A 14,402-nucleotide genomic window follows, 5' to 3' on the forward strand; every position below is an offset into this window, starting at 1 on the left:
TAAAATGGGCTCATGCACCTAGATTTCATATAGGGTAGAACTTGAGGACTGACAAATCTTTACACTGTAACTTTCACATAATCACAGCTGAGTCATTGTTTGAAGAAGGTTCCATACTGGATTGTCCCACTGTAAAATTTCAACATGTGCTGAATTGAGCCGAGTTGGACAGGATAGAAGTTTAAGATCTTGCTATATACTATGGTTGCCAATAACTTACTGATGTTGTATTACGAGGATGTAGATCTATAATGATTCATTTTCAGTCAACATGCAGCGAAATACCTATTAAAACATGTTTTCAGAAACAAATTACCTCCTCCAAAGCCGCGGTTTCCTCCATGCGGGGTTTGGTTGCGAGCTCCACGTCCGACAAAACCTCCAGCGTTACCTCCTGCAGCGGTTTGGCGATAGTCTCGTGCCCCAAACCCTCCTGCAAATCTAGTTGGAAAATTGGGAAAGATGTGAGTTTTTAATTTGATTTATGATGTCCAGAGAAAAAAGGCACCTCTTGGAGCGCCCCCTGTTGCTGCTCTTATGTTGGTGCTCATAGGCAAGACTTTCAAGCCAGGATGGAACTTCCTGCTTCGCCTCAACTAGGATGTCCAACAGGTCTTTAGTAATGTTACCATTTTTGTCATTGAAGAACGATGTGGCCAAACCTAGAGAAGACAAGTGAAATACCACAAATCGTCAATCTCTTTGAGATTTTAGTTTTCTTTGCGTGTCTTACCAAGGTTTCCAACTCGTCCAGTACGTCCAATGCGATGAACATATTCCTCAATGTCGCTTGGTAGGTCAAAGTTTATAACGTGTTTGACGTTAGAGATGTCCAGACCTCGAGCTGCCACCTACACAAGAAGAAAAAAAAAATCACAATTATATATGCACAGTTTTTGGGTCAGCTGCGTAAATATTTGCCTAATAACACTCACCGCTGTGGCCACTAGAATGGGACATTTTCCTGATCTAAACTGGCTCAATGCTTCCTCACGGTCTCTCTGGGAGCGATCTCCATGAATACTAGTGCAGGCATATCCTTCACGATATAGGAAGTCCTCCAGGGCATCAGCACCTTTCTTGGTCTCCACAAAAACCAGAGTCAAAGAATCTTTGCCTGAAATGAAATAACATATTTATATTTATATTTATTGTTGAAAAACATTTCTGAGATTTGAGGCGTTGGTCCAATGTCAAAGTGATGGTGAAGGGTTTAGAAAGAAATACAACATCCTGTTTTTGTTACATAAACAATTCAAAGCATATCAACTGCACTTACAATTTCACTAATAGGAGCTTAAAATAAACCAAGTTGCTTAATATGAATGCAATGAGACGTATAAGGTGAATCAAGTTGAGTTTAAATAAAAAATGTTCAATTACCACTTCAAGAGAATTATAAACATAGAATTATAAACATTTCACTTCACCCAATATCAACTGCCCAGAATTATTTCCCACAAAGATGTTATTCTTCATAGATCGTTTCTAATGCAGTGAAACTATCAATGTTTCATTCATCAGAGGGTTAATTAGGACCGTCCAGAATTTACTGGTTTTAATTCTAAGCTATTTGAATCACATTCCATTTTATTTGAGCAGATTCAAGTGCAACTGCAATATTTCAATGCAAACATTGTGGTCATTTAAAACAATTGACAGATCATGTCAACAACACCTTTTTTTTTTACATTAGCTGGTTTAAACAGAGGCATATTGATGTAGATAAACTCCCTTTTTGGCATCATCCAAAAAGATCTGATTAATTCTTCTTTACAATAATTTGCAACAATTAGAATTGAATTTGTTTTACTGTTGTTTATTTTAATTTTAATTCAAATAAACTACACCCAGGGACTTTTTAACCCTCCAAAGTTAAACTTAAATGGTTATAGCCATTTGCATGTGCTTTAAGAAAGCCTATGTACCTTAACACGCATGTGAGAGTGTTAATGGTACCATTAGCTGGTAGATGTTATTTTGTTTGTTATATAAATAAAAGGAAGGACTTGCCTAATGCCTTAAAACCTGGACCGTTTGATGTAATTGAAACCAGCGCACTTTCCGATGGTTTCTTCAGATGATACATCAGACAAAAATGTGACGTCACCGGACCAAAGATTTTACGCAAAGTTATGGTCACCTTACAAACAAAGCATTACATTTTAATCAGACTCTGGTCAAATGACAGAGTTCAGACAGGCTGCATTATGATTGAGCATTAGGACCTATCCTATCCCACTTGGTGCAAGGCTACGGCAGCTAATACACACTTGTCTTTCAAGTCAACCATGCTCCTTATTTTGAAAATTCATAATAATCATATCGGATTTATCAGTTCTCAAATTCATAGTTTAAAAACTGATAATGGGAATATAATGAAAAGAAGTTTCTAGAAAAAAAAAATCTATCTCCAATACTGTGTGTGAAGCTAAATAAATGAGTGTGTAAGACCCAATCCTTTTTTGAAACAGGCTGGAAATTACATTGGCTTTAATTTATTAAAACAGGATCTTACCCCTTGGGACTGATTATTTTCCCAGTCCTTATTGTAACTCACAAAATATTGGATATGATTTAAGAATGTATATTATTTAGGGCAGTCAACAAAAGTCAAAATAAATAACATTTCTGGTTTGCTATTGTGGCATGTAATATTTGCTAGGTGTTGAGGTAACTGCTCAATTATTTTACAGTTTAAAGTGTGTTTTACTGAAATGTATTGCTTGATCTAATAATTAACAGTTTAACAATGAGAATGGCAACAGGTGAAAGGTAACATTGGTGATCTCTCGGATATACGCTGGTGCTGTGAATAATATTTTTACGTTACATTAACAAAGTGTAATATCACATACAGTATAGGTAGTGTTGAAATGTGTTTTATTATTTAACACATGACAGGTTTAGCTATCATGTCAGTTCAAAATTGAAAACATGGAGTGTAGTACATGTGCGATGCGATGATGAAATCATAATTTAAAAACATGCAGCTAAAAAGAAAGTAGTTGAGATAATTCACAATGCTTTCGTGAATAACAAAATACGACAAAATAAATTGAAAAATCAGCCTAGATTAAAGAGTTTGGTCATGTCCTAATCCGAGATAATCGCAGTAGCTTCCGTTATCAGTTTGCTCGGACATGACCAGAGTCTTTTTGTCAAGGGGTTGACATGAGACATCACAGCATATTGTGTGCAAGATGCTTAAAAAAAGAGTAAAGAAAAAAATACTTCATCCAAGCAAGCAAAAATAATGTAAAAGATGGAATGACTTATAGATGCTTTTTCAGCGAAGATCTTACCGGGCTTCTCTATGTTGTCTCCAGTATTGTCCTGAACCTCGCTTGGAATAACTTGGAATAGAACCACACCAAACCATCAACATGTGCACCAAACTCCCTTGTCAGTTCATAGCAATGCACTTGTGTTTTTAACAAATTAAAGAAAACTAAAGCACTTACAAATTGTTTGATATTTGATCAACTGAAAGGGAATATTCTCAAACTTCGTATATTATTTTAGAAATACCAGTCCAATTTCCTAAAGAAAACATTTCACTCTTACAGAATAAGATGTCTCACGCATAAAAAGTTAAATACTAATGACACACATCAATAGAAAAAGCATATGTATATCTGTACCTCAGCCTTCAAATGCTTAACTCAACTTGCAAATGCCTAACTCAGTCCTTTAATGGGTTTACTTTATACATACATGTTGTTTGACATTCAATTGAAGCTGATTGTATCAAACATATATAGGACTGAATACAGAAACAAAATATGCATTTGAAAAAATTATAAATTAACCAATTATTTTTTTCCTGTCAAGCATGACTTTAGCTACCATTCGACAGCATATGTATCTGATGGTATGTGGACTGGAAAGTTACACAACCCGGCGAACAGATGTCAGCATACGATGTTCAGGTGGCTACCAAAATTGGCATACTTGGAAAGGCATATACAAAGAAGTGGGAGGACTTTTCAGAGGAAAGTGACCTACTTACATTTCTAGGATATGTCAAGTAATACTAGGCCTTCTTAACTATCTTAATATACAAGTCGTAGAAATCCTTAAACAACTTCCGTTTCTACCAGGAGAGGCTGATATGGGACCTTCTTTGAGAGACGGTTCCAGGTTTTACAAAAACTACAATATTATTACTATCAATTAATTGAAATGGTGATTATGTTTGTACAATAGGTGATGACAGTTGTGGCAGATTTCTGATGGAAGATGGCTCAAACTCAATTTGAAACAAATATAGCTCCAATAATAGGTTCATATAAACCTGTGTCCACCAAAAGATCAATTTATGTACAAGACACTGTGCCCACCAAGACGATCCACTCATTCCAAATATTAGCCAAGGACAAGAACGTCGAGATTTATAACATGAACAGGGACTGAGATGCAGTCAGCGGAAGAGTGTGAAAGGTTAAAACTGCAGAAGAAGCGGGCACAAAACAACTGAGTAGAGGTTTGGGATGGGTTGAAGATAATGAGCAGCAGGCATGAGATGGGACCAATGTGTGTCGACTGGCTAATAATCCCTTATGAACAAGTCCACACCTTCCTGTCTGCCCCCACTTCTCCTCACTTTCCAGCTAAAGAAAGTTGACAAAGCAGGAGCGAGTTCCCTGGGGCCAGACCTTATTCATCCTTTAGTCTTCAAGTAGCAAATATGCTGAGATCTTCCGGGCCATATTCAGCACGTCCTACAGGCTGGTGAAACAGACTTCCTCAAATAAGAAGATGTTCTGCATAGTTCTTATGCCAAGACAGAACTATCCAACACAAAAAAAGGGTTTTCTTCAACATCTTGGACCATGCTAAAGCCCCGCCCACTGAAATGCTTTGTTTTTCTGGTGATTAACCCTTGTTCACCATTACCACACCTGCTCTGCTTTATCAATGTTGGTCACCATCTTCCAACACCAATTTTAAAATTCTATAACATCCATAACTTATACTGCATCAAAACTTGAGATAACAATTGCTAATAAACGTGGTCAATGCCCTTATCTCTTTTTTTGTGATTGTTTCCACCCTTCAGTTTTATCACGCTGCTTGCAGAGAAAATTGCAAAATATTATTTGGGAAATAAAAAGGTTTCTAGTTTACAGTGCCAAATCATGACGGACATGAAAAGTGTCATGCTCCAACAACACAAAATTTCCCATAATATATACCAAACTCTAAAAATATTGTAAGACAACCTCATTAATTCACCTTTACAATCCTTGTTGTTTTGACATTGACATCTCTTTGTTATAGGGGGAACATTATTGATGTCTTTGTTTAGTATAACAAATTGAGTCCAGCTGCCAACATGCTATTTGAGATATCATCTGGATTCATCACTCTTTTGAAGGATGTGTCACTCTTTAAAGTAGAGGGCGAGAGCTGTGATATGTCTAACATCTCAAAAGCTTAAAAAGGTATCAAGTTACACAGACAATATAGATGTAAGGCAATAAAAAGAAAATTGAAAATAATATTCAAATTAATTACAATATGGGTGTAAATGGGCAGCTTGGTGGAGGTCAGCTCTTTCCCGTTTTTAAAATCTATTTAATTATCAGAGTAAGGTCGATGGATCAAAACGAGATGCTTTATGAGTCAACAAAAATGTTAACAAGAGACTCACTTTACCGGCCCACAGAAACAAATTTCCGCTTATTCTAGTGAATGTAATTACAATAAAAAAAAACTTTAAATTCTTAAATTAAGAGGTTCCTGGCTTAGATGCATTAGCACAACAAAAAGCATGACCACTGAATCATAATATGCTATTTAATTAGTATAATTATATGTGTTATATGAAAATTTGTCAATTACATTAGCCGTGCATGGAGGGTAATAAGATTTTGTTGTAGATGGACACTCACCTGTTGCACTAAGCAGATCAAGAAGGAAAGACCTCTTGTCGCTTTCTTCCACCCAAACAACTTTTTGTGTAATGTTCTCAGAGGTGGAGCCCACTCTGCCCACTGCCAGAAAGATATATTCCTCCAAGAAATCTCTGGCCAGGATCTGGATGGAAAAATGGTATAAACGTATAGACATCAGTAACTTTTTAATTTTATCAATGCAGACTTCTTCCAATATCTACCCCACGTTCCAAATGAATATTAAATGCTATAAAAATTATTTTTTCTAAATAGTTATTTTAAAATGACAGATATGAATGCATTTATTATTGCATTAACCATTAATAAAACCTTTTAATTTAAATTTAAAAAATGCAATGTTTCAAATAAAAAAATCACAGTAAATAGAACGAAAGATGAAAATAAGCAGAATTTGCAGGCTTAAAAGGTTGTACTAATTTAAATCAAAAGCTATTTATTTTAAAAGCAAATTAACAGGCAACATTCCATATTCATTTGGCCCCTTGTTTTTGAGATAGGCTTAACAATTACAGATGCCGTTTTGATGTGAACTCTCTCATCCCTTTGTTTCCAATAGTGTGGAGGTCAATGGAAGATTGTGACCGTACCATGACTTTCTCTTCTTCTATACCATAGCATCCAGTGATGCTCATTTCTTCTTTGCATTGTATTGCGTTAAAATAATTTTGAAAGGTAAGGAAACATAGTTGGTCAAAAACGACATACTTTGCAGAGGTAACTTCCAATAACTCTGGCCCAAAACATGATTACACTTTCCAACAGCTTATGTTGCAGCCTTGTTGGAGCTGTGTGGCCCTTAACTAACCATTCAGTACCCCATCCTTTTGGACCACCCAAGATTGCATAAGTTATACTTTAATTATATATTACGCTGGAAGAATTTCAGCATGTGAGCATTATTTTCTAATAGCAGGTTTACGCACAGCAGAAGGATCCTACAACCTGAGGTTCATTGACTCCACAGTCTGGATCAGTGTACATAAATGCTGCTTTGAAAATGACATTTTGGCAGCTGTTCTCTCAATTTGATTTGTCTTTTCCAGTTTGCCTTCGTCTACTTGAACATGTGTGCTCAGAATCAAAAACAAATATGATAGTAAAAGTTCACCCAGAACTCAATTTTCACTGATGTTCTACTTACCATCAGGTCGACTAACAGCCAATTTAATTTTCAGAGTAATCCATTGCTTTTTAGAGAAAATATGCAAGTAAAACAAAGAGAATTAAGTCTGTACATTTTAATTTTGTTTGTAGCAGAAGCACCCTGTCTCCCTGATTACTCTTAAAATCATAAACCCTAGTCAACATGGAATGAGTAGAAAATGGTTAAGTTTGAATATTGGGTGAACTATCCCTTTAGGCACGATGATCCCTTTTCCATTTTATATACCCAATTTTTTAAGACCTTGTCCAAGCTTGTGAACATTTTTTTCCAATATGGCTTGAAACCTATGTCCTTCCTATTAATGTGGAGCAGCAATCTTAAGTAGTTTTCCTGTGACTGGCTTTAGAATAAAATAAATTATCACATGTGTCTCAAGACTAGTTGGGTTATTCAAATCTTTAACACCTACCACCCATGAGTATGAATGAAAAACAAAAGGTTTATCGTTTATGATGGATCTAATTTGCTATAATAATGTGGAAGGCAGTATAATGTGGGTCATCTTTTAGCCACTGCATACAAACCTGTATCTCTTTTGGGAATGTTGCACTGAACATCATTGTTTGTCTGAGGCCTTTTGGAGGCATTGTGTCTTGTTCAACTATGCGACGAATCTGTGGTTCAAATCCCATGTCCAACATACGATCAGCTTCATCCAGAACAAGGTAACTGTAAAACACAATGAGTAAGTTGGAAAAGTTCACCAATACTAGTCAATGAAACGCAAACATTTAATGACAAAAATTCCAATGCTTACTTGCAGTAATCAAGACCAATTTTCCCCCGCTCCATCATGTCTACCAGTCTTCCAGGAGTAGCTACCAGCAGATGGCAGCCTCTCTCCAAATCTCGAATTTGCTGACCTATGTCTGCCCCTCCATAAACTACACAGGGGCGCACCTTGGAACGGTAGGCAAACTGAAAGCACAATATAGACATGAATAATAACGTCAACATTTTAGTTTTTGTAAATGAGCTTTTTCTATACCTTTCTGGCTTCATCATAAATTTGCAATGCCAGTTCTCTCGTCGGCGCCAGAACCAGAGACATGGGGAACTGCTTACGACGACCGTACTTTCCATTATCCTGACAAAGAAGCACAACAGTTCTATTATACAGTGTGATTTTAAGAAACAAATACAACTCTTTATATTGGCAAATGTCCACGTTATTTTAATAGTATAATAGTATTTAAATAGTAGTGAGTTATATTTGAATATTTAAATTGTGATTTACTTCAAGGGGAGCTAATTTGAAACTCTCCCAACTCACTTACATGTTTCAAATGTTAGTCTTCCTCTCCAAGATGCAATGAGTCTCTCATTATGATGATGTTTTGAAGTTATTACTTCATAAAGTTCTCATGCGTCTCAAATCTTGGCAAACAAGAGGTAACAAGAGTGGAGTCCATTATGAGGTAATAATGGGCTTCACTCCTCCTTCAATCAGCTGTTACAACACCCACTTTGTTTAGATTCCAATGGAGGTGCAAAATTCTGGGATTGATGACATGCAGTGAAGAAACTTAATGCTTCGCCAATCACAGAAGAGTGGGTGTGTTTATGGTAAACAAGATTTCATCTCCAGAAAATAGAGGTCCAGAATCAATTTAAGAGACACTCAGCTCATCACTTAGTTGAATTTGTTAATAAAGTTTAAATAGCTTTTGTTTATTGAGGGTTTTATTAGAGATGCTTCAAAGCTGGCAGTCAACAAAACAATATAAAAAATGCCTTATAAAAGTAGAGGTCGGACAATATGACTACAAAGAAATCCTGATTTTTTTTTCACATGGACCAGGCCTATTTTACCTGTCCAGAGGCTTTTGCTGCATTGAGTGCTTCTCCTGGTCCTTCAGTATAGATCTGGCTTAGGATGGGCAGCAAAAAAGCAGCAGTCTTCCCAGAACCTGAAAAACACAAACAACAACAGTGGTGAAATCTGATCAGATTGTGTTCAACAGGAAGAGATTGGACAAGATCAACATACCCGTTTGTGCACAGGCCATGAGGTCACGTTTTGACTTAACAATAGGAATGGCATATTTCTGGACAGGGGTGGGTCTGGTGTAGCGGCTCAAAGCAATATTGCCCATCACAATCTCTCCCATATCCACATCCTGGAACTACACATCCCCCACATAAAAAGAATTGCATTTTAGACTAGTTGATTTTGTTCATGCACCTCAAACAACAAAAAGTCCATTACAAGATTTTTGTTTAAATCACAACCACTTTTCCATTAGTTTGGTTTGTAGTGAAATAAATCAGAGACCTCATGCTATATGCAAGAAGAAAAAAAACTACCCTTGTAACACTTGAGCAGAGTTGTCTGAATAAACATTATTAATCAATGCAAAAGAGAAAAGCAGGTGTTTCTTACACTTTCAATGTGGTGGGGGCAGTTCTGTCCAGTGGCCTCCACTGGAATGTCGTCATATTTCTCAAAATTAATACCGGTGTTGCTGGCAGAGAACAACTCACTAGAAAAGTAGAAAAGATATTTAAAACACATCTTTTTCACAGATAGGTAGGGCATTCAGTGCATGTCGTTTTATTAAATTGAATCGGAACATAACTTTAAAAAGTCAGTGACAGACTAGAAAAACTATGAATACATATTTTGACTAAAATTGTCATTTACAGGTCCAAAGCTTTGGGTCTGTTGAATTTAAATGCTCTATAGGTGAATATTTATTTAAAATATAATCTAAATCTTGTTCTGTGGTGCACCAAGTCATACCCAGACAAGAGACATACAGTACTCTACGTAATTAAAAATGGAGCATCAATGAAAAGAAACAGTTCAGATTCCATGTCAGCGCAGAAAGCCAATACGCTAGAAACTGGGAGTTCCAATTGCTTTTAAACTTTTAAGTCTGTTCTCAGGCACAAAAAATCCCAACTGTGAGTCATCATTGCTTCCTAATATGGTACGAATAAACAGAACCACATGTCTTTATTAGCATCATTCAACCTTGCTTCTTCCTCAATGACAATCCACCGATTTTTCACCGATAATGTTCAAAACCCAATGTGCCTAATCATACTTTGCTATGCTGGTTTACATATGTGATTCCATCCCCTTACGTCACAAAACACCGGCCTTTGACCCATTTATGACATAACATCACACTACCTACATCATGAACCTGACCTGGATGAATGAGAACCAATATTTCCCATAAAACGTAGCTAAAAAACGTACAATAAAAAGACCATTTGTAACAGTGAACTTTAAATTCTAATTTCTACATTTAGTGATCTGCATTTTCTCCTGTTCTTGTTTTGGCTGCTGTGCAGCAGTTAAAGTTCTAATATATTGTAGTATAAATCTAGTAAAATAAAAGTAAAATCTATCCAGCCATCCATCTATCTATCTAACAAGGCTGAAAGCAATTCCAACTTGATGGATATTTTTTTTAGTTCATGCTTAAGCATGGATATTTATTCACTTACTTAATCTCCATATAAAGCAGAGAATTGTGCATCAAATAGGCCATCTGGAGATGGGACGTTACCAACAACCTTGCAGCAATGGGCCACTCTACCACCTCACCTCGGCGCCAAGTTGCAATTTGTGTTTTTTGGAAGGCCCACTCCGTTACAACGAATAGCAGCATTTTCTTTCATTCCCTTCAGATTTGATTTTCAATAAATTGCTGAATTTAAAAGTTGTCACTGATTTCTGAGTGTCATATTGCAGTAAAAGAAATACTTTATACCGTCTTTAACTTAAATAAACAACAGAATAGTTTATAGAAAATAAGTCTCCTCCCTATCTCAGTCTGCTGGAAAGTTATCTTGTACAATGTTGCCATTAGCAACATACTTACTGCTCAAGTCGTTCATTACGGGGTGTTGGTTTGGACCAGTCTCCATCATCTTTGGACTCCTCCACCCAGCGGCTGTTCCCTGCTCCCCCACCTCCAAATCCACCATGATCATACCTTCAAACGGAAGCGAACAGCAATGGAATTGGCAAAGTATAGCAAAACATCACATTCAGCTCAATATATGAAATGTATATAAACTAGTTGTTATCTGGGGGCTCAGGGGTTGCCAATTCGCTTCCAGGTGGGGAGTTTGAATATTCTCCCTGTGTGCGTGGGTTTACTCCAAGCACTCTGGTTTCCTCCCGCAGTCCAAAACATACAGAGGTTCATTAAGAACTTGGGGAAATTGTCCGTAAGTATGAGTGAGTGAATGGTTATGCGTCCTTGTGTGCCCTGCAACAGACTAGAGTCCCGTATAGAGTGTACCCCATCTCTCGTCATATGAAACTGGGATAGGCTCCAGCCCCTGCAACCCCCATAAGGGATTAAGTGGCATAGATAATGAATGACTAATTATTAGCTGTTTAAATGTATTTGCAAAGAGGATGAATTAACAGGAAAATATAACAAAAAGGTCATGACTTGTTACCTCACCTTACTCTGTTAGTGTTCCCTCTGTCATTGAAAAATGCAGACTTTCCACGGTTGTTCCCAAAGTTGTTATAAGCCTCCTTATTCCAGCCGCTTACATCTAGCAGGAATGGCAAAAAGAAAGTGGACTTAATTGGACATAAATAAGAAGGGAATTAAATGGAGGTTAGGTTACGTTTCTTTACAGAAGCTACATATTGCGAACTAAAAACATGGAGTCATCATTTTTTAGATATCAAAGATCAATGTATCTGTAAATTATAACCACTTACTGGTGCATGACATTAAATGTTAATCTCACACAACAATATTTTCATAATACGTTTTGGATAATTTCAAGTATTAAGGCAAATTGTATAAGTGCCTTACACACTCTAATTTACCTTTTGTTTCATAGCCAGCAAAGGCCATTGGCTGAGCTGGATTGATGGGGTTGAAGGCTCCACCCCTGTTGCCACGGTAGCCGCCTCCTCCAACATTACCTCGCCCACGTTCCATACGAGGAGGGCCACGATTGAAGGAGTTTCCACCAGGCATTCGGTTGTCAGGGTATCCATTAACAAAGTTAGTTCTGCTTGCATCCCAACCATCTATGAAAGTTGTAAAAGACAATTTGAAAATGTATTATTATCTTTTCTCTCGTTGTTGGAGGTCCACTCTCATCTATAATGATTATAAACACCATACACTTAAGTCAGAACATAACTTACAGTTGGCTGCAGGTGCAATGTTGTAGGCTCCCTGTCGACCAGCGGCAAAAGCATTTCCAGCTACGAACAAACATGTGTTTAGATTATAAAGAACAATTAATTAAATGGAAAAACGTCTATGCAGGGCTTTTTATGACTGTACACCAACATTTGAGACTATTGATTCTTATTCACATTCAATTATACTTTAACTTGATTTCTGCATTTTGAGGGCCACATTTTGTGAAACAAAGGCAGAGCTTGATTCATAAAAGGGAAAACAAAAGAAAATCCCCCCTATGCCACTTAAGACACAGCGTAGGGCACCAATTCACACACTAGGGGATCAGAATCACAGCCTAGGCGGCCCCTACACTGAATGACGCTGGTGAGACCCCTGAAATGGATCAAGTTGCATATTGAGTTGGGGACATTGAGTCAATATGAACCCTGTTCCACGAATCAATTGTTGAGGAGGCTGATTGCAGCTCTGGCCATAAAATGGCTGGTGCCTGTTGCGTCAGTAATCCCAGAACTGGTGGAGCCCATACTGTCAAGCTAAAAAAAAAAAAAAAAGAGGCCCATCAGTCCCTTTTTAGCATGTAGGTCTCTTGAGGCAGCTGACAGGTGACGTCAGGCCAAGCAGGCTGTTGCTTTAGGAGCCGAGCCCAAAACCGTGGTGTGGAAGTTGTTCGGTGAGCTTCCGAACTAGGGTCAGTGGATGGATTAGTTTGAAGGCCTCTTTAGTAGCACCAAAATTCCTTCCACGGAGGAAGCAGGGTGAGAGAACTCTGAGTGTTAAAAAGCTTCTCATGGCAGGGCCCTATGGGTGTAGTTTCTCAAGGCATTGGATATACCTCTGGATTGGCAGACTGGGGTTGGCGGTTCCCCTTTTTAAGGAGGGTGATCGGAGGGTGTGTTTTAACTGTAGAGGGTTCCAAATTTATATACAGTATATTGAGGAAAAGGAAAACTCATTTGTAGTAGAGTTGAAGCGATGAGACATGGCTCATTTCGTCAATTCTATTTTACAAACAGACCTATATTCCTGCACAATTTCTTTTTTAATTGCATGAAATACATACCTACAAAAATGTCCCCATTGATATCTACTCGTGTAATGCCAGACATGTGGGGGCGTTAATATTTATGTCAACATTGGGTGTTTTTGAATGGCCTTCCCAAAATGACCATCAAGCGCAGCCAAAGGGTCGCAGCAGCAGAAATTTGCATACACCTGCTCTGATGTTGGCACAAACGTTTCCGCGCTTATTACATTTTTGATACATTTGGGGCCTGCATGGCCTATACAAAAAACACATTTCCACAGCAAATATATGTATCAAGAATGGATAGTTTTTGTTTAGTTTTTTTCTTTACTGTTATCACCATAAAAACATCCTGTCTTGTGTTTACAAAACTGGCAAAAAACGTTTCCCATCAGGTTAAGATCTGCCGTACGCACAAATCTGCTGCTACCACCCTTTGATCATCATGGGAAGTACACATTGGAGAAACCAGCAGAAAAAATTGCAATTACTTTCCTAAATATTGCGATTGCGGTTTAATATGCAATTAATTTTGTGTCCTCTCTTTTATGCATTTTTCTATAATACAATAAATAATTCACTTTACAGTAAAATGTATTTCTTTGTTATTGTTGATATAAACTTAAGCCATTTTAAGATGAATAAAGCATACATTGAAATAAAAGGAGAAAGTTCAATTAGTTTCTTTAATTACATAATATATTCACTGCAAATACTTTAAAAACTCAGCAAAAACGTGCTAAAAGTGTGAAATTTATATTTATTGGTCAATAGCGAATCACACAAACTTCAGTGCAGAGTAAAAAAAAGTGTAAACAAAAGTCAGTCATTCTTCTTTTTCTTACTGCATAGCACTGTTTCTAATGTGTTTAAGTGTACTTCCTGTCATACACAATAATATATTATCATTTACACAATTTGAATTGTGTGATTGCATAAGGTAACTTTGATGAAAACACACAAACACGCCGGTAGTGCGCGCACACACACACACGCGCACAGGCAGAGAGAAGAAATGCGCACACACAAACATGTCAGCAGACATGCATCTCGATTCAAATGCAAGAACCGATGTCAGGATGTAAAGTTGTTGAGAACATTGTTTCTTATTACTGCTCTTTAATTTCTCTCCTGTCATACTCATTTATATG

General features: G+C 37.2%; 1 protein-coding gene across 2 annotated transcripts in view; it reads right to left on the reverse strand.

Annotated features, from left to right (window-relative positions):
• LOC148080430 (putative ATP-dependent RNA helicase an3) overlaps positions 1-14,402 on the reverse strand; it is a 28,378-nt gene that overhangs the window by 6,460 nt on the left and 7,516 nt on the right. Inside the window, exons 5-20 of one of the 2 annotated variants that reach the window (XM_087792139.1) lie at positions 12,224-12,283; positions 11,897-12,103; positions 11,517-11,613; positions 10,923-11,036; positions 9,470-9,569; positions 9,077-9,212; positions 8,899-8,996; positions 8,075-8,173; positions 7,844-8,004; positions 7,611-7,755; positions 5,898-6,042; positions 3,306-3,356; positions 936-1,117; positions 734-851; positions 509-662; positions 317-441 (exon numbers count right to left, since the gene is read on the reverse strand). In XM_087792139.1, the coding sequence (XP_087648265.1) occupies positions 317-441; positions 509-662; positions 734-851; positions 936-1,117; positions 3,306-3,356; positions 5,898-6,042; positions 7,611-7,755; positions 7,844-8,004; positions 8,075-8,173; positions 8,899-8,996; positions 9,077-9,212; positions 9,470-9,569; positions 10,923-11,036; positions 11,517-11,613; positions 11,897-12,103; positions 12,224-12,283 (1,992 nt within the window). The remainder of the gene's footprint in view (positions 1-316; positions 442-508; positions 663-733; positions 852-935; positions 1,118-3,305; positions 3,357-5,897; positions 6,043-7,610; positions 7,756-7,843; positions 8,005-8,074; positions 8,174-8,898; positions 8,997-9,076; positions 9,213-9,469; positions 9,570-10,922; positions 11,037-11,516; positions 11,614-11,896; positions 12,104-12,223; positions 12,284-14,402) is intronic. The other variant, XM_087792140.1, reaches the window with a different exon arrangement.

Source organism: Callionymus lyra, chromosome 5 (genome assembly GCF_982586985.1).
Source record: "Callionymus lyra chromosome 5, fCalLyr1.hap1.1, whole genome shotgun sequence".
NCBI classification, from domain to species: Eukaryota; Metazoa; Chordata; class Actinopteri; order Syngnathiformes; family Callionymidae; genus Callionymus; species Callionymus lyra.